Source organism: Heptranchias perlo, chromosome 14 (assembly GCF_035084215.1).
Source record: "Heptranchias perlo isolate sHepPer1 chromosome 14, sHepPer1.hap1, whole genome shotgun sequence".
In the NCBI taxonomy this organism is placed as follows: domain Eukaryota; kingdom Metazoa; phylum Chordata; class Chondrichthyes; order Hexanchiformes; family Hexanchidae; genus Heptranchias; species Heptranchias perlo.
The window spans coordinates 65,097,864-65,125,169 of record NC_090338.1 but is presented as its reverse complement, the minus strand read 5'-3'; the positions used below and the strand labels follow the sequence as shown (position 1 = coordinate 65,125,169).

Here is a 27,306-nt window from a genome sequence, read left to right as displayed (position 1 = left end):
TCTGCTAAAGGAGAGGAAATGAGTGACCCCCTGGCCTTTCCTCTTTGCTGAATTTTGTGATTCTTAGCCCACACTGGATGGGAGGGGGTAGCATCGGTGCAGTTGCCCCCCCTCCCTGACCCCAGAGGTTTTCTCCCTTCCTCTCCTGAAAAGGGTGACCCATTACTGGCCACAGTTTCATAACAACAAGCTTTGAATACTTTTTAGTTATTAACCAAATGAGGACATGGTTCAACAGGCCACAAACCTGCCACCATCTTGTTTGGTTCTGCTATTTTTGAAGATGTAAGTGGAGCGTTCTTGATATTAGTAATGAACGTGTCAGCATGCTTGTGTGGAATTCCTCTGCCCATTATTTTAACAAATGCCTTAACCCATTCATCGCACAGTGGGATTTTAATGGGCTAAAGACTTTTTTAAAATTGCAGGGAAAAGAATTTCTCATGAATGTAACCAAATTGCACACAGTAAGATTCCACAAATCAACATGGGATGAATAAATAGTTAATGTTTTTTTTTTGGTGGTATTGGTTGAGGGATGAATGTTGTCCAGGACACCAGAACTTCTTGCTATTCATTGACTAGTGGCATGGGATCTTTAACATCCACCTGAATAAGGACTTGGTTTCAGTCTCATTGGAAAGTCGACATTTCCAACAGTGCAGCACTCCCTCAGCATAGCACTGAAAAGATTGAAGGATAGTGTTTATCAGTAAAAACCCCCTCTTCCCATCAGCTAACACTGTAAGTATCACGTGAAGCAAAGCCACACAAATACAAATGGTGGCATCAACGGGAGATCCAACCTCCAACGCCAATGGTAACACTCCAAAGTCAACATAAAGATCTGGTCAGCTGAAAATTACTGAATTACTGGGAGTCACTGCCCGCTAAGACACTCCAGTCATGGTTTGCCATGTAAATAAAGAAAGAACTTGTATCTATATAGCGCCTTTCATAACCTCAGGATATCCCAAAGCGCTTTACAACCAATTGTAGTCACTGTTGTAATGTAGGGAAATGGGGCAGCCAATTTGTGAACAGCAAGGTCCCACAAACAGCAATGTGATAGTGACCAGGTAATCTGTTTTAGTGAGTTTGGTTGAAGGATAAATATTGGCCAGGACACCAGGGAGCACTCCCCTGCTGTTCTTTGAAATAGTGCTGTGGGACCTTTTACATCTACCTGACGGGTCCCTGGAATGGGACTTGGGCCTACAACCTTCTGACTCAGAGGCAACAATGCCACCAACTGAGCCAAGACTGACATATAACACATTCCTGAATTTCACATGCCTACATTCTTTCCTGAATTTGTCTTACAGCCAGATTTTGATGACAAACGGGCAAGCCGGCCAAGGTCCATGCTGAGATCCTACCGGCAGGTGTCCATGATCTCCCTTACTTCCATCAACACCGAATGCAGCACGCCAACCAAAGTGACTGCTGACAGGTGAGGCACAAACAGCGACTTCACTGCCGATGGTTGAATCCATAGTTATTAATCATCATTGATAGGCAGCAAAGTACTTTATCATTTATCCCCAGGAGCAGTCGAGATCTTTGCATCTTGTGTGAAACAAACATTCTGGGAACCAAATCTAATATGATTGTAGTAAGTGACTGAACCTGTACTGAGGAGGGGGGAGGAAGGGGGGAATGGGGGAGGGGAGGATCGGCGGGGAAATCGTCCAGGTCTCTGATCTCTTTATAGTGACCTTTCTTGAATCTTGAAAGTGTGTGGGTGGGGTCGAGGGGGGGGGGGAGTCATTTGGTTAAAGCAGGATTGAGATCAGTGGTGATGCCTCCAAAAGATAAATAGCCTGCATATATTCACCATCCAGCCTCACAAAGGAAGAATAGTCACTTAACAATTAACATCAAAATATTTAAAAATATCCACAGGAACCATATCTTAATAGACATTGAATGAAAACAAGATAGGTTTGTTCTAAAGCTACAGGCCCATTTATTGGGTAACACTCCAAAGTCAACATAAAGATCTGGTCAGCTGAAAATTACTGAATTACTGGGAGTCACTGCCCGCTAAGACACTCCAGTCATGGTTTGCCATGTAAATAAAGAAAGAACTTGTATCTATATAGCGCCTTTCATAACCTCAGGATATCCCAAAGCGCTTTACAACCAATTGTATTCACTGTTGTAATGTAGGGAAATGGGGCAGCCAATCTTTTCCCAAAGGTAGGGGAGTCTATAACGAGGGGGCATAGATTTAAGGTGAGAGGGGAGAGATACAAAAGGGTCCAGAGGGGCAATTTTTTCACTCAAAGGGTGGTGAGTGTCTGGAACGAGCTGCCAGAGGCAGTAGTAGAGGCGGGTACAATTTTGTCTTTTAAAAAGCATTTGGACAGTTACATGGGTAAGATGGGTATAGAAGGATATGGGCCAAGTGCAGGCAGTTGGGACTAGCTTAGTGGTATAAACTGGGCGACATGGACATGTTGGGCCGAAGGGCCTGTTTCCATGTTGTAAACTTCTATGATTCTATTCTTCTATGATTGTTCACAAGGTAGATACAATGAGGGAGACGTCTTAACCCATACATTTGGAACAAAATATTTAGATTTCTCCCCACCATATCACCTAAATAACTTGTCTGTGACTCTAAGGTTGGTGTCTCCATTACCCTACTTAGAAGATTAATCCAGGTCTCAATTGCTGTTTCTGCAGTAGATGTAATATATTTGGATTCCAAAAGGCCTTTGATAAGGTACTGCATAGACGACTCATGACTAAGGCCAGAGCATGTGGAGTGAGGAGACAATTGGCAGAATTGATAGCAAGCTGGCTACAAAATAGGAAACGTAGGAAACATAGGAACATAGGAACAGGAGTAGGCCATTCAGCCCCTCGTGCCTGCTCCGCCATTTGATAAGATCATGGCTGATCTGTGATCTAACTCCATATACCTGCCTTTGGCCCATATCCCTTAATCCTTTTGGTTGCCAAAAAGCTATCTATCTCAGATTTAAATTTAGCAATTGAGCTAGTATCAATTGCCGTTTGCGGAAGAGAGTTCCAAACTTCTACCACCCTTTGTGTGTAGAAATGTTTCCTAATCTCGCTCCTGAAAGGTCTGGCTCTAATTTTTAGACTGTGCCGCCTACTTCTAAAATCCCCAACCAGCGGAAATAGTTTCTCTCTATCCGTTTAATATCTTATAAACTTCGATCAGATCACCCCTTAACCTTCGAAACTCCAGAGAATACAACCCCAATTTGTGTAATCTCTCCTCGTAACTTAACCCTTGAAGTCCGGGTATCATTCTAGTAAACCTATGCTGCACTCCTTCCAAGGCCAATATGTCCTTCCGAAGGTGCGGTGCCCAGAACTGCTCACAGTACTCCAGGTGCGGTCTAACCAGGGTTTTGTATAGCTGCAGCATAACTTCTGCCCCCTTGTACTCTAGTCCTCTAGATATAAAGGCCAGCATTCCATTAGCCTTCTTGATTATTTCCTGCACCTGTTCATGACACTTCAATGATCTATGTACCTGAACCCCTAAGTCCCTTTGGACAGCCACTGTTTTTAACTTTTTACCATTTAGAAAGTACCCTGTTCTATCCTTTTTTGATCCAAAGAGTAAGGGCTAAAGGTAGTTACTCAAATTGGCAAAAGGTGGGAAGTGGTGTTCCACAAGGATCGGTGCTGGGACCACTATTGTTCACCATTTATATAAACGATTTGGATTTGGGAATTGGAAGTACAATTTCAAAATTTGCGGATGACACCAAACTGAGGGGTATAATTAATACTGAGGAGAATTGCAATAAAATACAGGAAGACATTAATAAACTTGCAGAATGGGCATGTAATTGGCAAATGAATTTCAACATAGATAAGTGTGAGGTAGTACATTTTGGTAAGAAGAATAAGGAGGCCACATACTCCTTAGAAAATAAGAGTCTAAATGGGGTAGTGGAGCAGAGAGATCTGGAGGTACAGATACACAAATCACTAAAAGTAATGACGCAGGTTAATAAGGCCAGAAAAAAAGCAAACAAAACACTGGGGCTCATTTCTAGAGGGATAGAATTGAAAAGCAGTGAAGTTATGTTAAACTTGTACAGAACCTTGGTTAGACCACACTTGGAGTACCGTGAACAGTTCTGGTCTCCGTTTTACACAAAGGATATAGAGACTCTGGAGAAGGTACAAAAAAGATTTACAAGGATGATACCAGAACTGAGGGGTTATACCTACCAGGAAAGATTGAACAAGCTGGGGCTGTGTTCTCTAGAAAAGAGAAGACTGAGGGGTGACCTGATAGACGTAGAGAAGATGTTTCCACTTGCTGGGGAGACCAGAACTAGGGGTCATAAATATAAGATAGTCACTAATAAATCCAATAGGGAATTCAGGTGAAACTTCTTTACCCAGAGAATGGTTAGAATGTGGAACTCGCTACCACAACGAGTAGTTGTGACGACTAACATAGATACATTTAAAGGGAAGCTAGATAAACACATGAGGGAGAAAGGAATAGAAGGATATGTTGATAGGGTTAGATGAAGAGGGGTGAGAGGGGTCTCGTGTGAAACATAAACTCCGGCATGGGGCCGAATGGCCTGTTTCTGTGCTGTACATTCTATGTAATTCTATGAAAAAAATTCTTCCATGATGTGTCTTCAACTTCCCTTTCACGAGTTTTAGTCGATCTCGCCTTGGGCTAGAAAAGACATTGTCCTGGCGTATTATGGCTATTAGACTTTTAATCCAGTTGATTAACCACAATGTCCCAGAATACAGATGAAATGATTTTACTGCTTTTTAAAATCAAACGAATAAGTTTAACGTTTACCTCACACAAGTGTTCCTTGTGTCACTTCAACAGTGTGATTCCAGACAGCCCTAGACCAAAGACACCAATCCCCAAGCTTGAAGAAAAGGCACCAGATCGGGCCGTCAAGGAGGAAGGAGAGATCAAATTAAGGAGGGAGAGAAAGAGGCAGAAGAGGAGCAGTGTGGTGTTTGCGGACAGCAAAGCAGAGTCGACAGAGTCTAAACGGGTAAGCAGCACATGAAGCTGGCGTTACTGAGGAAACACAGCCCAGCAAAGAAAAACTAGCCCGTCGACAGCCATACAGTTTTACCAGGTTCTAAGCTGGACAGTGGCATCATAGAACCATTGAAGTCAACAACACAGAAGGTAGCCATTCGGCCCATCGTGTATTGTGCTATCTCTTTGCTAGAGCATTCCAAGACTAATCCCACTGCCCTGCTCTCACACAAAGGAGAGTGGAAATCTTCACACGTCTTCACACAAAGGGTTGGGGGAGAGAGTTTTGGGGGAACTCTCTCCCCCAAAAAACTGTTGAGGCTGGGGGTCTACTGAAAATGTCAAAACTGAGATTGATAGACTTTTGTTAGGTTAGGGTATTAAGGGATATGGAGCAAAGGCGGGTAAATGGAGTTGAGGTACCGATCAGCAATGATCTAATTGAATGGCGGAGCAGGCTCGAGGAGTTGAATGGCCTCCTCCTGTCCCAATGTTCTCTTCCCATAGCCCTGTATCTTCCTCTGCTTCAAATGTTATCCGCTTTTCCCTTGGAAGATGCAATGGTCTCTGCTGCAACCACTTCCTGTGGCAAAGCATTCCCTGCTCCAACAACTCTCCATGTAAAAGCACTTCTCCTGACCTCTCCTCTCTCTTCGTAAACTGATGAGCCCTTGTCACTCACTTCCAAAGGTAATTTTACAACACCAGGTTATAGTCCAACTGTTTTATTTGAAAATCACAAGCTTGCTCACCTGACGAAGGAGAAAGCCTCCGAAAGCTTGTGATTTTCAAATAAAACAGTTGGACTATAACCTGGTGTTGTAAGATTCCTTACATTTGTCAACCCCAGTCCATCACTGGCATCTCCACATCATTCCAAAGGTAATGACTAGGATTTATTGAAATCCTTGACAACTAACACTTCCACGCCTTTATGAGACACAGAAGTAAGTGGACAAAATGGACTCCATTTACATTTTTTAAAATGGAGTCCAGTTGACGTCCATGAATGTGCCGCACATTTCACTAAAAAGCCGGACCATAACAGTCCACACGCCAGTGGATAGCAACCCAAGATGGCTGCTGATTATCTCCAACCCCGAACCCCCAAGACCACATCCACACTTTCCCTGCTGAATCGACACTCTCCCTCAGCTGAGCTTGCACTCATCCCACGTATACTGCTCAAACCCTGAAGCAATGTAACGGACGACCTCAAAGGAGGTCCACACCAATCATATCTTTGAACCATCACTTCTCTGTTAGAAACAAATGTCGGCTTGAAGAGATTTGTGTTGTATCTAATCACAGATGGAGTTGAACAGTAAAGATATAATTTATAGGTCATCAGTGGCAGAACTAAAGCCCAAGTGACAGCTCAATGTGATCTGAATTCTCCAGCCTCACATTCTCTTTGATATCTTCAAGTTTCTCTTTTGGCAACATGTGACAAAAGTCTAAATTAAAGCAAAAATACTAGCAATGTTTAAAAACACAGCTGAGTTTGCAGTGGTCTCAACCAGTTCCTATTAGAAGTTGGGCCCACAGCTCAAAAACCTGCTTCGCAATTCAACACGACTTGACAATCTCACTCAAAGATTGGTTGGTGTGGGATGTGAAGAAATACCACACTGGTGTAATAGGGGGCACTTTTCTGAGGTTGTGGTTGGAGCACCTTGTTAGTAAAGTGTAGAGGGAACTTTACTCTGTATCTAACCCGTGCTGTACCTGCCCTGGGAGTGTTTGATGGGACAGTGTAGAGGGAACTTTACTCTGTATCTAACCCGTGCTGTACCTGCCCTGGGAGTGTTTGATGGGACAGTGTAGAGGGAACTTTACTCTGTGTCTGTCCCGTGCTGTACCTGCCCTCGGAGTGTTTGATGGGACAGTGTAGAGGGAGCTTTACTCTGTGTCTATCCATGCTGTACCTGACCTGGGAGTGTTAGTGTTTGATGGGACAGTGTAGAAGGTGCTTTATTCTGTATCTAACTGCACTGTTCCTGATGTGGGTGGGCTTGAGGTTGACACTGACTGTCTGAAATACAAGTGTTTCTTTCGCCACGACCAAATTCCTTACTTCAGTGAAGACTATACTCACAACCCCCACCATGATCCCAAGCTTACCTCATGAGTTTTTTTGTCATTTTCAGCTGTCGAGGAAGCAGGAGTTTCGGAGTGATACCAACCTCTCGGACCACGTTGAGAAGCGCCCGGCTTCATCGTTACTCAAGCAGATGAGCTTTGCCAGCAGGTCCATGCCGACAATCCCAGGTACTGTGCGGAGAAACCATGGGATCGGCACAAGTGTAAAAAAAATCATCACATCTCATCTCAACTACATTCTCTCCAGTTAGGAACATAGCAATTGCTTGATGAAAAAAGACCAAGGTCCATCAAGGTCTCCTTCCATCCTGGTAGTTGCAGGATACAATGATAATCGAGTTGTTGACTAATCATAACAATTGATCTCTATCAATGAGTCTACAACAGACCCAGACATGATATGAGGAAAACCCCAGTGATGGAGAGCTTTGGGAACCATAGGCCCAAAGTCACCTGTTCCTCCCAAGCATGTTAACTAACCATATGGCATGTCTCAAATTACTCATATACTGTATCCCAGTTAATTCCACTAGTTGATCCAAGACCAATTGCATTTTAAGCAAGGAGCTCCAGTCAACTGAGTCACTCATCAACTCCACCCACAAAATCTTTATCCAAATTTAAATGCTGTCAAATAATGTGTTGTTTAATACTTAGTAGAACAAACAATTGATCGTAGATTTAAACAATGCAGACCAGAATATTCCAGGTTCAATTCCTGGCCCGTGCTGAGTTGGCTGATCTTCACCAAGGCAATATAGCGGGGGCTAGAATCAGAACTCCTGGACTAGAGACGGGTGGGCAGGGGTGGGTGAGGAGAGAATATCAACCAGGATTCTCTGTGTAGATTGCCATTCAATGATTCGTGCAGGAAAGTGCATGTCTGTGGATGTTGGGTGCGAACTGGCGCACCACATGTGTTCGAATATCCTGCTCACATTCGCTCGCACTTAATGAATGGCCACTTGGGAGAGGCTTATGAAGACCACTGGTAGTCAACGCCTTCAGGAGAGGAGAGGAGGAAATTGAGGGGGGAAAAGAAAGGGATCAAGTCAATGTAGCACCGATATCAGTCAGAAACAGCAACGCATTTTAGGAACTGATTCGCTGTGCTTTTCAGCAGTGGATTGTGTTATTTAGAGAGTCAATCCCCCAGTGAATTGTGACACCAAAATTTACAAATTAGCTGCGGGATGTCTGCGATTTATGGAAACCATTAACGCTGGGCACGAGCTCCTGCTCCACATTATGAGAGGAAAATTGTTCAAAGCTAAATTTGTTTACCGTCTTTAATGTAAGGAAGGCCCAAACTGGTTCATTGAAAATCATCCAGAGAGGCAACCCATGATCTGCAGCCGCAGGTGGCAGTCCTACTCCCCTTAAAAAGGTCCACCTCGCTCTTTCCTGGGGGCTGTAGTTCGGCCCACTGAGCGATGGAAGAGTTAGGACATTGAAGAGATCAGTGTTGAGGAGGCTTTTCAAGGAGGGAAGAGAAGTGGCGGGGAGGTGGGGGTTAGGGAGGGAGTTCGAAAGTGTAGGTCCACAATGCTTGAAGGCTTCATCTGTTTGCACTTTTCATTAAAATCCTACACACGCGCTCAAAGAGTGATTTCATTAAAGACATAGAATGGAGGAAATCTCCATGGATGCACAGTGAACAGAACAGTTTTTGTCCTCCCCATCTCTTCTCAAAAGTACCAGCTGATGTAAAAGGAAAGAACTTGCATTTATATAGCACCTTTCACGACCTCAAGACTTCCCAAAGCACTTTACAGCCAGGGAATACTTTTGAAGTGTAATCACTGTTGTAATGTAGGGAAACGCGGCAGCCAATTTGCGCACAGCAAGATCCCACAAACAGCAATGTGATAATGACCAGATAAACTGTTTTTGTAGTGATGTTGGTTGAGGGATAAATATTGGCCAGGACACCGGGGAGAACTCCTCTGCCCTTCTTCAAAATATTGTCATGGGATCGTTTACATCCACCTGAGAGGACAGACAAGGCCTCGGTTTAATGTCTCAGCAAATGACAGCACCGTCCAACAGTGCAGCACTCCCTCAGTACTGCACTGGAGTGTCAGCCTAGGTTATGTGCTCAAATCTCTGGAGTGAGACTTGAACCCAGGACATTCTGACTCAGAGGTGAGGGTGCTACCACAAAGCCACGGCTGACACCAGATGCAACTTACCATACAGCAGTGTTATAGTCCTGTGCTAGGCTCCAGGTAGCCAGTATTCCCCGATGCCCCCCACAGAAGCTGTTGATTTACTTAGAACCGAGGACATTTCTCCGAATACCTCCCCCTTACCAGGACTGAAGTCTTCAATATTTTTCAATTTGTTTCCAGCTCTGATTTTCGCTGTGGCAAATGGAGGCGAAGAACAAACCTTTGACCAGAATGCGACGAAGAGGTTAAGTCAGACAATGTTTATGCTCCACCCTGATGAGAATGAGGGAGAGAAGAAGAGCACCCCCAAAAGTAAAAAACCTTCCTTCTTTAAGAACCGGGTGAGTCTTGGTTATTTTGCACTGAATTCATGGAATACTCAATCCTTAACAAATGGCATACAATTTAGGATTTAGACTGGTAGCAGCTAACTTAACATATCATCACCGAATGTGAACAATCTTGAAAGCTAAGCAGGGTCAAGTCCCAATAATATGGGGAGAGAGGTCTCTCTAAGCAGGGTCAAGTCCCAATAATACGGGGAGAGAGGTCTCTCTAAGCAGGGTCAAGCCCCAATAATACGGGGAGAGAGGTCTCTCTAAGCAGGGTCAAGTCCCAATAATACAGGGAGAGAGGTCTCTCTAAGCAGGGTCAAGCCCCAATAATACAGAGAGAGGTCTCTCTAAGCAGGGTCAAGCCCCAATAATATGGGGAGAGAGATCTCTCTAAGCAGGGTCAAGCCCCAATAATATGGGGAGAGAGATCTCTCTAAGCAGGGTCAAGCCCCAATAATACGGAGAGAGGTCTTTTTAAGCAGGGTCAAGCCCCAATAATACGGGGAGAGAGGTCTCTCTAGGCAGGGTCAAGCCCCAATAATACGGAGAGAGGTCTTTCTAAGCAGGGTCAAGCCCCAATAATATGGAGAGAGGTCTCTCTAAGCAGGGTCAAGCCCCAATAATACGGGGAGAGAGGTCTCTCTAAGCAGGGTCAAGTCCTAATAATAGAGAGAGGTCTCTCTAAGCAGGGTCAAGTCCCAATAATACAGGGAGAGAGGTCTCTCTAAGCAGGGTCAAGCCCCAATAATACAGGGAGAGAGGTCTCTCTAAGCAGGGTCAAGCCCCAATAATACAGGGAGAGAGGTCTCTCTAAGCAGGGTCAAGCCCCAATAATATGGGGAGAGAGATCTCTCTAAGCAGGGTCAAGCCCCAATAATACGGAGAGAGAGGTCTCTCTAGGCAGGGTCAAGCCCCAATAATATGGGGAGAGAGATCTCTCTAAGCAGGGTCAAGCCCCAATAATACGGAGAGAGAGGTCTCTCTAAGCAGGGTCAAGCCCCAATAATATGGGGAGAGAGATCTCTCTAAGCAGGGTCAAGCCCCAATAATACGGAGAGAGAGGTCTCTCTAGGCAGGGTCAAGCCCCAATAATATGGGGAGAGAGGTCTCTCTAAGCAGGGTCAAGTCCCAGTAATACGGAGAGAGAGGTCTTTCTAAGCAGGGTCAAGTCCCAATAATACGGAGAGAGAGGTCTCTCTAAGCAGGGTCAAGTCCCAATAATACGGAGAGAGGTCTCTCTAATGTCTAAATGCACCGCGTGGTGTGATAGTGAGTCATGGAACCCAGGAAGATCCTGGTTTACAAAGGAACACAGGAACATTAGGCCATTCAGCCCCTCGAGCCTGCTCTGCCATTCAGTTAGATCATGGTTGATCTATGCCTCAACTCCATTTACCCATCTTTGCTCCATATCCCTTGATAACCTTAGCTAACAAAAATCTATTGATCCCTGTCTTGAAAGCTCCAATTGAGCCCCAGCATCCACTGCCTTTTGGGAGAGAGAGTTCCAGGTTTCCACTACTCTGTGTGAGAAAAAGAGCTTCCTGATTTCACTCCAAAATGGCCTGCCTCTAAAAATTGTGCCCCCTTGTTGTGGACTTCCTCACGAGAGGAAATAGTTTTTCTGTATCTACCTTACTGAATCCCTTTATCATTTTAAACACCTCAGTTAGATCATCCCTAAGCCTTCTAAACTCAAGGGAATACAAGCCAAGTTTATGCAACTTGTCCTCATAATTTAACCCTTAAAGCCCCGGGACATTCTGGTGAATCTGCGCTGCACCCCCTCTAAGGCCCATATATCCTTCCTGAGGTGCATTACCCAAAACTAAAAACCTCTAGTCTGTGCTGAGTTAGCTGATCTCAGTTGTGGTGGTAGTGGGTGCTATAATTGGCCTCAGTTCCCTTAATCTAGCGAGAGAGTGAGAAAATCAGCCAGGGTTCTAGCTCCTGATCGCTACCCAGTGTGTGGAGACTGGGCCAGGACCAGATTAGGCTCAGCCGTGATGTCCCCACTTCGGTTGACGACTTCTCCCACTCACGTAGACAGTGAGGGCACCACAGGACAACCCAGAATGAGACGAGAAAAATAACTTCAACAAGTCCAATTCAAATGATAAGCCAACGAGAAGATTAAAAACAAAATTGGATGATTGGCAAATGGAATTAAACAGAATAAAGCATCAGTCTTGAGACAGCAAAATCAAGATTTCCTTAATCCTCATTCCTAATTAGTGCGATTTCAGCACTGGAGTCGATGCCTGCAACCTGTGCAGTTTTTTTGAGCTTCTTTTACACTCCACCTGCCCCACAGCCATGACTGGGACCCGAACCACAGGCCTCGCACAGCCACTTCCAACCCGACTGTGCCAGGACTTGCTCGGACTGGGTACCGGGTAGGGGCCATCTTTCATGGGTCTTCCAGGCCTCCAGTCTTAGCGAGTCCCAGGGATTTCACACTCAGCATGCGGTCGGCTGGCACGAGGCCCGTGCGCTTCAGGAACAGGCTACACTGGCGGGGTCATCCCACGGGGCTGATGCCAACCCTACCCACCCGGCAGAAACGGGCAATTGAAATGGCCGCAGCGACTCGCCTGTGCCTTTATGCGGGTTGGAATTTGAACCAGTTGTTCTGAGCGAGAGATCCATTAGAAGGTAGTGGGGTCCTGCTTTAAATAGGCAGATTCGGCTCCGATAGCACCATCGGGGCCTGACTTCAATTTTAACCCCAGACCTGCGCAAAGAAGTCATCATGGTTTTCCCCGACAGGCCAAACTGGCAGAAAACAAGAGCGGGGCCAGGAGAGGCCCAGAAAAGGAAGCACATTTATTTATTTATTGGTTTCCTTGTGGGCTGGAATAAGCAAGAGTGCTCCAAAAGGAAACCTTAGGCCTCCCTTTCCACAGACTTCCTTCTCCCCCCACCTCCCCTGATGCCCCCCCAGCACTAATACCAACTACTTACCTGACTACCAGGGACTATACTGTAAAGTCCCCCCGTGGGGGCTTCCTGTCATCCGAAATCACTACTGGATTCGAGCAGGAGACTGACCTGGGCCATGCAGGTGAGGCCCAGAAATTAAAATGGTTGAAGCAGATAGCCTTGACGCATTTAAGGGGCATTTTGATGCATACACGAAGGAGAAGGGAATTGAGGTATACTGGGGAGGGGGGGGGAACAGGGTGGGAAGAAATAATTAGAGTGAGAGGAGACTTGTGTGGAGAATAAACCAGTTAGGCCAAATGGCCTGTTCTGTGCTGTAGCTTCTATGTAATTCCTAGACTCAAAGCCTTGGCGCTTCTCTTTGGCTTCTCATGACATAGAATTACACGGAATGTACAGCACAGAAACAGGCCTGTGTCACTACTTTTAGTGATTTGTGTATCTATCCCCCCAATTGAGGAGATGGTATAAACGCCGGCATCAGGAATCAAAACTGTTGCGTCCTTGACTTTATCTTAATCTGACATTAGACTATTTTTCTACTCCCCCCCACCCCCCCCCCCCCATCCAGCTGAACTCAAAAAACCCAGAAGACAACAAGCAGTCTGGGGACTGAGTCCATGAACCTGCGAACGGTGGCTCGTCGGTGCGGAGAACACGGTTCCGAGGGCTGGCGAAGGGGTGGGATATCCACCGTGGTCATCACATTGCAAACAGAAACCATTTTGAAACCATGTTGGTGCACGATTCTCGCGGCTCGTGGAAACCTTTTCTTATTAAAAAAAACCCTCGTTTTCAGTAGCGTTGGTCCTGGTCTACTGGGATTTTCAAGAATAAATCATTTTGAACAGTTCTGGTATACTTTGGCCTCTCGAGCAGCATTCATCCTCCAAAGGTAGCGAGTGTTGCTACGGCAACACGGCAACAGGAATGGCTCAGTTGCGCACTTGCAAGCAAGGAATTCCTGCAGGCCCTGGGCTTTGAAGGCTGAGGCCAATGTGAGGACACGCTGCTGTTTCATAACCTTCATTTCTAAGCTGAGTCCAAAAATTGCTAATGTCCATTTGTTGCTAAGCACCGATTAAAGTGATACTATCAGATCGAGGGTGTAGTGACATTTTTGCAATCTTTGTCTCTCGGGGTTTTTACTTGAAGTCGTCGGCCTCGCTTTGGGAGACTGATGGGGCTTTTTTAAATTTGCCCTCGCGCTGCATCCAGTTTTGGGAAAGCAGCATCTTTGCACCGTGAGGCTGACATAATAGTCAGACCAGGCAGCTGGTCACCTTAAGAAAACTGGAACGTAGGGACACTGGAACTTAGGAACAGGAGGAGGCCATTCAGCCCCTCGGGCCTGCTCTGCCATTCAATTAGATCATGGTTGATCTATGCCTCAACTCCATTTTGCCACCTTTGCTCCATATCCCTTGATACCCTTGCCTAACAAAGATCTCAGTCTTGAAAATTTCAATTGTCCCCCTGCATCCACAGCCTTTTGGGGGAGAGAGTTCCAGATTTCCAGTACCCTTTGTGTAAAAAAGTGCTTCCTGATTTTGGTCCTGAATGGCCGAGCTCTAATTTTAAGATTATGTCCCCTCGTTCTGGATTCCCCCAGCAGAGGAAATAGTTTCTCCGTATCTACCCTATCGAATCCTTTTAATATTTTAAACACCTCGATTAGATTACCCCTCATTCTTCTACACTCAAGGGAATACAAGCCTAGTTTATGCAACGAGTCCTCAAAATTTAGCCCTCTAAGCCCCGGTATCATTCTGGTGATACCACTTTTAATGGGGACCCACAGAGAGCAAGGAGCTGGGACTGAGTCCGGCTCCCTTATCCAGATGGCACAATCACAGACACACATTTTATAGTGGATCTATGTTGCTGTTGACTCCTGAAACCTGGTCTTGTTTATACAGGGGAATGCAGCCAACGGAAGGAAATCCAAATGAGGCACTGCTAATGTGTAGAAGCATCTCAAGACTAAGGGCTCCAGCAACTTGCAAGTTATACATTGTCTATTGGAAGCAGCTAGCGGAATAGACCTTTTCTCATGTGTTGCTATGGGCTTAGATCTGAAAATAAAGACTTGCATTTATATAGAGCCTTTCGCGACTTCAGGACGTCCCAAAGCACTTCAGAGCCAATAAAGTACTCTTGAAGTGTAGTCACTGGTTTAATGTAGGAAACTTGCACTGCCAATTTGCGCACAGCAAGGTCCCACAAACAGCATAATGACAAGATGATCTGTTTTAATGATGTAGATATGTCGGCCAGGACACAACTCCCCTGCTCTTCTTCAAATAATGCCATGGGATCTTTTACATCCACCTAGGAGGGTAGATGGGGCCTCAGTTTAACATCTCATCTGAAAGACAGCACCTCTGACAGTGCAGCACTCCCTCAGTACCACACTGAAGTGTCAACTTAGATTATGTGCTCAGTTCTCTGAAGTTGGGAGTTGAACCCACGACCTTCTGACTCAGGGGGGTGAGAGTGCTACCAATGAGCCATGGTTGACAACTGCTTTCATGTCCTCACAATTCACTGCATCTAGTACTGCTACTGTTAACATGCTTTGCTTCTCTTCACATTCTTCCCTGAACAGCATTATTAATTCTCTTTAACTTTTTTGTTTCCTTACCTACTTTTTTCACCAAATGGTGTCTGGCTGTTTGGACCCTGATCACAACTCAGGGGCATTACAACATCTGATACCATGGCAACCAACTTACCCAACCACATTGTACTTAGCTGGTAATAATTTGGAATGTCTGACATTTGGCACTGAACTTTCATACTGCTGAGTCAACCATTTTAGAAGTTAGACTCACACAGCTCATCTTACAAGTCAGCCAACAGACACAGAAAACAAGGGCAGCAAGAGAGGTAAATGGGCGCGGGTGGAGAGGGAAGGAGAGTGTGTATGAAAGAGAAGAAACAACACCCAGGGAGAGTAATGTACATAAAGATTAGACACGGAAAGGAGGAAGAGAAGACCCAGAGATAGTAACATGCATGGACAATAAATTATAGGCAGGGGAGTGGGGGAAGAAGAGACCCAAAAAAAGTATCATGTGGGGGAAGGGAATGAAGGGGAGGTGGGCGGGAAGAGAGAACAAATACAGGCATGGAGACCCAGAGAGAAACAATAGGTCCAATCAAAGTAGTGAGAGACATGAACCTAGCTATTATTATTGGCGATATTAGTGTCAATTAATTGTGTTTGTTTAACATTTCTGTTGGCTGTTAATGCCTCTGCTAAAATAGCAAATGGAGGACTTTAAGTGATTCTAGTCCATGGGCCATCACAGGAGAAGTGTGTTTCGTAGGAGGTGTCTGTTTTTGATGTGGCAGTGTTACACATGTTAACCAGGTTGACTGATAATAATGGTGCCTGTCTCCATCACTTGCACTATTCTTTTTCAAACAACTTCGTCCGAGACCGTTAACAGAAGGTTAAGTCAGTGACCTTTATACATTGGCTCAACACCTCCCAACACTGCAAATCTAAAATTCTTATCCATATGTTTAAATCCCTCTATTGCCTCACCCCTCCCCGTCACTAACCTCTTCCAGTTCTACAACCCCCACCCCCGAACTCTATAGTGTACATAACTAGGGATTATAACCCCAGGTGATACACTCATTGAACGTGATGCCTGCTCATCAGGAAGTCTTTTCCATCACAGTAAAGCTACCCCATGACATCAGTGATATGAAATGCTTGGATCGAGTTGGTAATGTAGAAAGGAGCAAGTTTTCCTCAGTCAGGCTGTAACAGTAGCTGCACTTAGTGTGTTTGTGTCAACCACTCTCGGGGGAAATGGACTGGGATCAAATGTCAGCCACTAAAGCCGCCTGCGTCTCCCCTCACACTAAGTGGGCAATTCCTTCCCCTTCCTGCCTTTCTAAATGGAGAGACTGGGATTGGGTAGCCGTTTGAGTAGGCATGTTGTGTGGTCTACTGACTGGCTGAAGTGAGGCCCTTATATTTACCACATCGAACAAGGTCACAACTTAGGTCACTCGTTACTGCAGTCTGATGGAATCACAGTTCATGCCACGGCATTAACCTACTTCTAATAGGATTCTCGATTATCCCCTTCAATTCATAGAATCATGGACTCGTACAGCACAGAAGGAGGCTATTCGGCCCATCGTGCCAGTGCAGGCTCTTTGAAAGAGCTATCCAATTAGTCCCACTCACCCGCTCTTTCCCCGTAGCCCTGCACATTTTCACCCCTTCAAGTATTTACTCAATTCCCTTTTGAAAGTTATTATTGAATCTGCTTCCACCGCCCTTTCAGGCAGTGCATTCCAGATCATTACAACTCGCTGTGTAAAAAAATTTTATCCTCATCTCACCTCTGGCTCTTTTGCCAATGACCTTAAATCTGTGTCCTCTGGTTACCGACCCTCATGCCAGTGAAAACAGTTCCTGATTATTTACTCTATCGGAATCCTGCTTTAGAATTGCAGGATATCCTGGTAAGTGTATTCTTCTTGTGATGTAGCATCGAGAGAATAGCCAACATTGGCCAGCTGGACAAACGCTGCAGAAAATGGTCCATGCTTTAAAAAGAAATGGCCATTCACCCTCTTCACTCCAAACCTGCCTCTCCCTCTTCCTCTCCCACTACAGGCACACTTTGCCTATTTTTGTATTCGTAATTTGTTTTGCTAGGTCCTGTCAAACTGTCTCCATTCAGGAATACCAGTGCTGGTAACCTTGTTGCTGACATATTACAAGGGATATGCGGAAAGAATCTATGAAAGGAGAGAGACAGCAACCGTCCCACCAATGAGGCACGGAGCATCATAGCAGCGTCCATTTATAGTATTAGTTCCATTCCTCTGTAACCTGCTGTCAGAAGTTTTTTAAAAACCCCTCAGAATATTCGAAGGGTAAACTTTCCACGTGAACGCCCCAGATACAGAGCATCACCTGAAGGGTAAACTTTCCACCTGAATGCCCCAGATACAGAGCATCACCTGAAGGGTAAACTTTCCACCTGAACACCCCAGGTACAGAGCATCACCTGAAGGGTAAACTTTCCACCTGAATGCCCCAGATACAGAGCATCACCTGAAGGGTGAACTTTCCACCTGAACACCCCAGGTACAGAGCATCACCTGAAGGGTAAACTTTCCACCTGAATGCCCCATGTACAGAGCATCACCTGAAGGGTAAACTTTCCACCTGAACGCCCCAGGTACAGAGCATCACCTGAAGGGTAAACTTTCCACCTGAACACCCCAGGTACAGAGCATCTCCTGAAGGGTGAACTTTCCATGTGAACGCCCCAGGTACAGAGCATCACCTGAAGGGTAAACTTTCCACCTGAACGCCCCAGATACAGAGCATCTCCTGAAGGGTGAACTTTCCATGTGAACGCCCCAGGTACAGAGCATCACCTGAAGGGTGAACTTTCCATGTGAACGCCCCAGGTACAGAGCATCACCTGAAGGGTGAACTTTCCATGTGAACGCCCCAGGTACAGAGCATCTCCTGAAGGGTGAACTTTCCATGTGAACGCCCCAGGTACAGAGCATCTCCTGAAGGGTAAACTTTCCACCTGAACACCCCAGGTACAGAGCATCACCTGAAGGGTAAACTTTCCATGTGAACGCCCCAGGTACAGAGCATCTCCTGAAGGGTGAACTTTCCATGTCAACTCCCCAGGTACAGAGCATCACCTGAAGGGTGAACTTTCCATGTGAACGCCCCAGGTACAGAGCATCTCCTGAAGGGTGAACTTTCCATGTGAACGCCCCAGGTACAGAGCATCTCCTGAAGGGTAAACTTTCCACCTGAACACCCCAGGTACAGAGCATCACCTGAAGGGTAAACTTTCCATGTGAACGCCCCAGGTACAGAGCATCTCCTGAAGGGTGAACTTTCCATGTCAACTCCCCAGGTACAGAGCATCACCTGAAGGGTGAACTTTCCATGTGAACACCCCAGGTACAGAGCATCTCCTGAAGGGTGAACTTTCCACCTGAATGCCCCAGGTACAGAGCATCTCCTGAAGGGTGGACTTTCCATGTGAACGCCCCAGGTACAGAGCATCTCCTGAAGGGTGAACTTTCCATGTGAACGCCCCAGGTACAGAGCATCTCCTGAAGGGTGAACTTTCCACCTGAACGCCCCAGGTACAGAGCATCTCCTGAAGGGTGGACTTTCCATGTGAACGCCCCAGGTACAGAGCATCTCCTGAAGGGTGAACTTTCCATGTGAACGCCCCAGGTACAGAGCATCTCCTGAAGGGTGAACTTTCCATGTGAACGCCCCAGGTACAGAGCATCTCCTGAAGGGTGAACTTTCCATGTGAATGCCCCAGGTACAGAGCATTGCCTGAAGGGTGAACTTTCCATGTGAACGCCCCAGGTACAGAGCATCACCTGAAGGGTGAACTTTCCACCTGAATGCCCCAGATACAGAGCATCACCTGAAGGGTGAACTTTCCACCTGAATGCCCCAGATACAGAGCATCACCTGAAGGGTGAACTTTCCACCTGAATGCCCCAGGTACAGAGCATCACCTGAAGGGTAAACTTTCCATGTGAAAGCCCCAGGTACAGAGCATCGCCTGAAGGGTAAACTTTCCATGTGCAAGCCCCAGGTACAGAGTATCACCCGCTGGGAGCACATATTTGCAAGCCGTACGTGTAACGAACAGAAAATTCTGGGCTGCATGCCGGCCATTTGCGACAGGTGCTTCTGGCGGGCAAGGCTCCTGGCTGGGTTGGGTTGCCAACTCTGGCTGAATGTATTCCTGGAGGTTTCATCACATGACCTCCTCCCTCCAACTGCCCCACACCCCCCCCCCCCCCATGCTCCCCCCATTGGTCGTCCAACACGTCCACCCTCATGGCACACCGCCTTCTCACGGCCAATTGGAAAGCGAACAGATGCTTCATTAGATGATTCTTGACTGTCAGTCAAACAGCCTTTTCTTTCCCATCACCAACATTTTTATAACTAATAAACAAAAGTGTTCAAAGAAATTTTTTTTTATTGCCCCTGTGATTTTTCTCCTGAGTTGCTCCCAGCAGTGTCCTGGAGATTAATCTTCAATTCCTGGAGACTCCAGGGCAGTCTTGGAGGGTTGGCAACCTAGGTTAGGAGCGTGCAAACGGAAATTAATGTACTTGCAAGCTATGTACCTTCAGGTTATTATGATTATCTATTATCCCCGTGCCTTTATCATAATATGATATAAAAGCAAGAAATCTGAATGCTTTTCCCTCTCCTCCTGCCTTGAGGGCCTTGCATCAATCTGGGATAGAATTCTGTCAAGGCTACCACCTGCCCTACAGTCGCGTGCAAACCTAGAAGGCAAGTGTCAGCAGCTATTCTTCTGAGGAAAGCATCGCAGCCAAGCTTGATCACCCAAGATGCTCACAGACTCACACTCCAACAGAGGTCACTGGAGAGCAATTTAGAGCAGGAACCCTGGCTGATCTTTCCCCTTCTCAGCCCAGAACTACTGAGCCCAACTGTAGGCCGAGGTCTTCTAACTATGAATTTCATTTACATATATTTCAAGAATTTATTCGACAGAGAAAGCCTGGATGCCATAAAAACTGATTTTTCTTAAAGTCAAGCAGTGCAACTCGTACAATTATCCACTCCATTCAAACAAGGGAATCACGTTGCCTGAATCCTTCTAGTTTCCTCATTTGGTAAAACTAACTCAGTTCAGACCAATCTTTGAGCCTCCTGGTCTGAATGGCCCAGTTATACGCCGGGCAGGCCAAGTGAGGCACGGGGAAGGTTGAAATTTAAAAGCTTAACATAGAATCAACAACCTGCTATGCAGGGTGTTCACAAGGACAGCTCAACAGAAGAAAGGTAATTTAAGTACCTGCTTCTTGCCAATGTGTTGCTTCCTAAGGAGAGGTTCTCCATTTATTTTTCAGTGCGCATACTGCTATTTATTTTGCTACACTGTGCCTTTACAATCAAGTTAAGGGTGAGAACATCGAGGGGTTCGAAAATATGGACAAAGATTTTCAATTCAACCTGTCCTCATAATTTAACCCTTTTAGGCCCGGTATCATTCTGGTGAATCTGCGTTGCATTCCCTCCAAGGCCAATATATCCTTCCTGAGGTGCGCTGCCCAGAACTGAATGCAGTGCTCCAGATAGGATCTAACCAGAACTTTATATAAATGTAACATAACTTCCACCCCTCTGTATTCCAGCCCTCTTGATATAAAGGTCAACATTCCATTAGCCTTTTAAATTATTTTTTGTACCTGGCCACTAGCTTTTAGTGATTTCTGTGCACGGACCCCTAAATCTCTCTGCTCCTCCACAGTTCCTAGCTTCTCACCATTTAGAAAATACGCTGATTTATCGTTCTTAGGTCCAAAGTGGATGCCCTCACACTTCCCCACATTAAACTCCATCTGCCACAGATTTGCCCACTCACTTAATCTTTGCCCACTCACTGGGATCTGTGTGTCTTTGGTCTGTTTGTAGACAGAGCTAAACCAGAACAAGTACTATACAGGGGGGCGAAAAAGAAGACAAAGATCTCTGAGTGTCTTGGAATTGGTGGAGAACGCTAGCTGCCTGGCGTTTAGAATAATAACATACCGAATGTTTACTGTCCATTTCTCTCAACATACCAACCTCTCAGAAATCAAAACTAAACAATGGATGACGTGTTTGCCCTTGAAACACTAATCAGCTCACTTCAATTTACTGGTCCATTTTCCGATCTAATTGTTACGTACTTCCCTCCATCGCATCGCCTTTTCTCCTCTCCCCTCACGAGGAAAGTAATTTGTGCTGGATTACAGTTTCACTGGTGTTGGATAGTTCACCCAAGTGATTAGTCCTCACGCCTGAGTCTAGATAGCGAGTGGCAGCAGGCTATCAAATTGCAGTGGGTACCATAGCTGAGCCCGATCGTACCTCCACCCCCCTCCCCATCCCCACAAACTCACACACACACATACACACACAAACTCACACACACACATACACACACATACACAAACTCACACACACACATACACACACATACACACACACAAACTCACACACACACATACACACACATACACACACACAAACTCACACACACACACATATGCAGCAGGGGTCATTAGATAGAGATCAGCTGCAAGCCAGTTGTGGCCGCCTGCCTCTCCACTGCCACCCTGGGTGGTATCAGCTGACTCAGCACAAGGCCGAGAGCAAACCCTGGACCTTCCTGCTCCATGCCATGCAGTGCATTTACTAAATGAGCTGTTGAAAGGAGCCGAGATCCAATTATTCTGTTTAAGAGATTTAGTCTCAGATATTGAGCACAAACTGTTTCAATCGCTAGGTACGAACTGCCACAGCATTATTTACAACCACCAATATTGCGCAAAAGATCTGGTCATCGCATGTCTATCTCTTATTAATTGCCTACAACATGATTACTGGTTAAATCTATGCTTTGTTTATTTAATAGCTAACCAAAATCTAATGAGCTGAGTGATCACACCTGCCCCGCGGTGTTATTTCTCTGATTGTATTATAAATAATTAATAGGTAGTGCGTGCACTTGCTGTGTTATTAAAGTCAAAGCTCATCTCACTGCTTCCTTCTCTAACTCATTCTGACCCAGGGCCTCAAAACTGTGGAAGTTCTCACCTCTCTTGCTCTTACCTTTCTTCTACAAGCTTTCAAAACTGAAGCTTGGCATCAGCTAACCACAACTTCTTGATTGACCTTATCTTCACTCCTCTCCTTTTCAACCCAAGTGTTGTCCAGCACAATGAGCCTTGGCCCTTAGCTTCTCAATGATGAAACCCTCACAATGATTAATACGTTTACTTGTCTGACACTTTAACTACAGTGTTGTAAACCTTGCCATCAATAACTCTTAAAACCTCACAACTACAAAGACTCCATGAACTTAATATCCTTTTGTTTTCTTCCCATTGACCAATAATTGCATGATTAGGGGTGTCTTGACACCACTGGAGGTTTGACTGGACCAGATAGGAAGGTCCTTTATTTGGTATCTTTCTGACTTCTGGCTAAGCTCGCAACCGCACCATGCGGGGAACTGCCAACTCCCCCCAACCCCCACCCGTCATAATACTCTTGAGGGCACCTGCAGCTAATGTCTAGGTCTCGGATTTTCAAGCATAGGGCACCTGCTTCAAATCCCTTTGCTCAGCAGAAAGTCTCTTCGCGAATAATCTCCTTCGACAAGATAACTGACCTGAAGTGGACTTCAATCTATCTCCGTGCTCAATGGGGACCAGCATTTCTGAGAAGTCAGCAAGAGGCCAGTGTGAAAAGCCTGAGTCCTGAGCGAAAGAAACAGAGATGGGCACCGGCCTTCAATTAAACTTTGTCCTGTGAGAAACTTTGACTTTCTCCAGAACCAGTAAAGCAATAAACTGTGGCACATTCCAGTGGCTGTTCACATTTTTTGGAGGATGTTTGACAAACCGATATTGGTTGGAGAGAGCCTAGTGTTATGGTTTGTCACACCCAATGTGATGCACTGGCTCTCTCCATTGTGAACAAAGGGTGAAAGGTTTGCCAAGAAGAATTTCACGACGATGGCGGCCTCTAAACGACGTTGATGATTATGTTGCCTTCACACGTCTTGTGGTACGTTGCAGTACAGGGCACAATATAGGGGTACAGTAGCATGGGGGTTATGGTACTGAACTAGTAACCCAGGGGCCAGGACTAATAACCCAGAGATCATGGGGGTATTTTAACCCCCTATAACGGGTGGGGTGGGGCGGCTGGATAGTAAAAATAATTGAATTTTTCAGTGAGACTGCATCCCGGCTCCAACGCACCCACTTCCAGGTTTAAGCCAGGTGTGTTAGGATGCACACGCGCAACAGAAACCCAGAAGTCTCGTCCCCACTTAAAGCCGGCGGGCCGATACTTAAAGGGGCAATGTACTTCATTGAAATAGTTGACATACTTAATTTTTTGTGTATTAGAAATGACAAATGAATTTTAATTTACCTGTTTAGGTTTCCCATCGCTTCTGATTCAAGTCAGTTGAAAGCAGGTGGGAAGTGTCGGATCCATGAGGTGAGTGCCTTTATTGCACTGCTTGTGGGCCAGGAGGAGCAGGAGTGCTTCATCCAAGCCCAACAAGCTCACCTGATGCCCGAACCCCCGCGATCGGCCAATCCATGCCCCCCCACCCCCGATGTTGGACCCTCCCCCCCCGTTGGGGGTCACCCACCTGATTCTGGACCCCCAATCTTCTCCAAGGCCCACCAAATATCATCCACATCCCCCACCCCGATTTCTTCCATGGCCCATGATCTCTCCCTCCCTCCCCCTCTCCAATTCGCAGCTCCTTTCCATCCCGACGGGCAGCCAGCCGGTCAATCAGGCTGCCTGGCACATGGGAATCCCAGTAGCACAAATGCTTCTGCACTCACTTGACTTCCGGGTTCCCCATGCGAATATCTACGCACGCACTGGTTCCCCGGCTCCGAGCTAGAATCATGCCCCAGGAATTCAAATCCCACCATGGCAGTTTGAGAATTTGAATTCAGTTTAAAAAAAGCTGGAAGTAAAAAGCAGGTATCAGTAAAAATTACCTTGAGGCTGTCGAATTATCTTAAGAACCCAACTGGTTCACTAATGACCTTTAGGGAAGGAAACCTGCCGTCCTTACCCGGTCTGGTCTATATGTGACTCCAGTCCCACACCAATGTAGTTGACCTTTAACTGTCCCTCTGAACTAGCCTAGCAAGCCTTTCAGTTCTATCAAACCACTACAAAGAATAACAAGACCTCCACCACACGGACTGCAGCAGCTCAGGAAGAAGCCTATCACCACCTTCTCAAGGTAAGTGGGGATGGGCAATAAAATGCCGGTCTTTCCAGTGACGCCCACATCCCGAGAATGAATTAAAAACTTTCTGTGCTGGATATCAGAAGTGTTATAATCTCCAAATGCGGCACCGAATTCACACATTCGAGTGGGGTAAGATCCAGCAGGGGTGGTTCTTGTTCATTATGACTGAACATAAATGCGCTTGGAATAAGAAAAGGATATTTCAAGGGCTTTCGCTCCACAGGCCATGGGTGAGCTGTTCACATCTTCTAAAGCCGACACTGACTGATGGACTTTTTAAAATTCATTCATGGGATGTGGGCGTCGCTGGCGAGGCCGGCATTTATTGCCCATCCCTAATTGCCCTTGAGAAGGTGGTGGTGAGCCGCCTTCTTGAACCGCTGCAGTCCGTGTGGTGACAGTTCTCCCACAGTGCTGTTAGGTAGGGAGTTCCAGGATTTTGACCCAGCAACGATGAAGGAACGGCGATATATTTCCAAGTCGGGATGGTGTGTGACTTGGAGGGGAATGTGCAGATGGTGTTGTTCCCATGTACCTGCTGCTCTTGTCCTTCTAGGTGGTAGAGGTCGCGGGTTTGGGAGGTGCTGTCGAAGAAGCCTTGGCGAGTTGCTGCAGTGCATCCTGTGGATGGTACACACTGCAACCATGGTGCGCCGGTGGTGAAGGGAGTGAATGTTTAGGGTGGTGGATGGGGAGCCAATCAAGCAGGCTGCTTTATCTTGGATGGTGTCGAGCTTCTTGAGTGTTGTTGGAGCTGCACTTATCCAGGCAAGTGGAGAGTATTCCATCACACTCCTGACTTGTGACTTTGTAGATGGTGAAATGGCTTTGGGGAGTCAGGAGGTGAGTCACTCGCCGCAGAATACCCAGCCTCTGACCTGCTCTCGTAGCCACAGTATTTATGTGGCTGGTCCAGTTAAGTTTCTGGTCAATGGTGACCCCCAGGATTTTGATGGTGGTGGATTCGGCGATGGTAATGCCGTTGAATGTCAAGGGGAGGTGGTTAGAATCTCTCTTGTTGGAGATGGTTATTGCTTGGCACTTATCTGGAGTGAATGTTACTTGCCACTTATCAGCCCACTTATGACTGAACTTCCCGCTACAGAGCTTTGTTTGACAGGAGACCATCTCAGGTGACGAGGTCCCATGTGGTTTTCTGGTCATGGAAATCAGGGCCAATAAAATGGAAAATATACCCCTTTAATTGTCTCTGGTGGATCACTGCTGAACACAACAGTGTAAAATTCCTTCATGCACTATTTTGACATAATTGTTACTGCATTCAACTAACACAAACATGTTAAGTAGTGTGCTTACCAGAGGCAATTAAATCCTCAAATAAGTAGCATCCTACACTACAACAGTGACTACACTTCAAAAGCACTCCTTTGGTTGTAAAGCACTTTGGAACATCCTGAGGTCATGAAAGGCACTATGTAAATGCAAGTCCTATCTTTTTTCTTTATCGTAGGAACTTTAGCACAAAGGAAAAGGCCACTCGGCTCATCGTGCCTGAGGTATCTCCTCAAAGACTAGTTCCCTACTTTTTCCTCACACTCTTTAATATCTTTCTTCTCGAATTTTCTAGTTCCCCCTTGACTTGGCTTCAACAGCCACTTGCAGTCGAGTATTCCATATCCTAACATCCAAAAACAGGAGCATGTTTTCCTACTTTTTCTGTGTCTTCTGATGAAGAGGAATCACTTATTAAAGTTCTCGAGGAATTTTCAGGAGCAGCCAAGCAAATGGTCATAACGCAAGGCCAGGGTTTACTTCATCGCTGACCCACTGCTCGGTTTTAGACTTGACAAAAGCTGGTAACCCTGAGACAGATATGTAAATTCAAGACACCAACTTAGCACTTCAAGGACAATAATGATTGTCTGCTTTTTTTTGGGTCTCTATGGTGTGTTGAGGGACAGTAAACAGGAGATATGTTATTACTTCAAACATCAGACAACTGGCTCAGTCCGCAGCTAGGGTTGGGTACAGTTTGCCAAACACGGCCCACAACACATCACTTCCCAAAATACCCCAGTGTTCCTTGAAAGGCGCAGGGTTCAGTGAATGTCTCACCTCCAAACTTTCCACTGTAATTTTAGATGCCTTGTAGTTTCAGTTACTTCGAACACAGAGCAAAAATTACCACAAAACAAGGACCCAGGAAACTTGAGTTCTCAAAACATTTCCATTCAAAAAACCACACACAGAGACAAAAGGAGTAAGTTTTCCAATTTCACCTTCCTGGCTGAGGGGCTTTGCCCAGCTGTGAAATCAGAAATTTGCCTCTAACTAGCATTATTTCAAGGTACAGTTATAATTTTTTCGATCTGTTCAAGGTAACGACGACAACAACAACAACAACAATTTGCATTTATATAGCGCTTTTAACATAGTAAAACGTTCCAAGTTGCTTCACAGGTGCGCTATTAGACAAAATTTGACACCGAGCCACATAAGATGATAGGTGACCAAAAACTTGGTAAAAGAGCTAGGTTTTAAGCAACATCTTAAAGGAGAGAAAGGTAGAGAGGTGGAGAGGTTTATGGAGGGAATTCCAGAGCTTAGGGCCTAGGCAGCTGAAGACACGGCCGCCAATGGTGGAGCAATTAAAATCAGGGTTGCGCAAGAGGCAAGAATTGAAGGAATGCAGAGACCTCAGTGGGTTGTAGGGCTGGAGGAGGTTACAGAGATAGGGAGGGGCGAGGCCATAGAGGGATTTGAAAAAAAGATGAGGATTTTAAAATCGAGGCGTTCCTGGACCAGGAGCCAATGTAGGTCAGCGAGCACAGGGGTGATGGGAGAACGGGACTTGGTGCGAATTAGGATATGGGCAACGGAGTTTTGGATGACCTCAAGTTTATGGAGGGTCGAAGATC

General features: G+C 45.9%; 1 protein-coding gene across 1 annotated transcript in view; it reads left to right on the top strand.

Moving 5' to 3' along the window:
* The window catches only part of LOC137332588 (dedicator of cytokinesis protein 2-like), a 555,930-nt gene extending 542,258 nt beyond the window's left edge, over window positions 1-13,672 (top strand). The window contains exons 48-52 of the mRNA XM_067996525.1: window positions 1,326-1,453; window positions 4,856-5,030; window positions 7,171-7,291; window positions 9,475-9,635; window positions 13,144-13,672. Coding sequence (XP_067852626.1) covers window positions 1,326-1,453; window positions 4,856-5,030; window positions 7,171-7,291; window positions 9,475-9,635; window positions 13,144-13,188 — 630 coding nt within the window. The 3' untranslated portion in view covers window positions 13,189-13,672. The remainder of the gene's footprint in view (window positions 1-1,325; window positions 1,454-4,855; window positions 5,031-7,170; window positions 7,292-9,474; window positions 9,636-13,143) is intronic.
* Window positions 13,673-27,306: the final 13,634 nt, after the last annotated feature.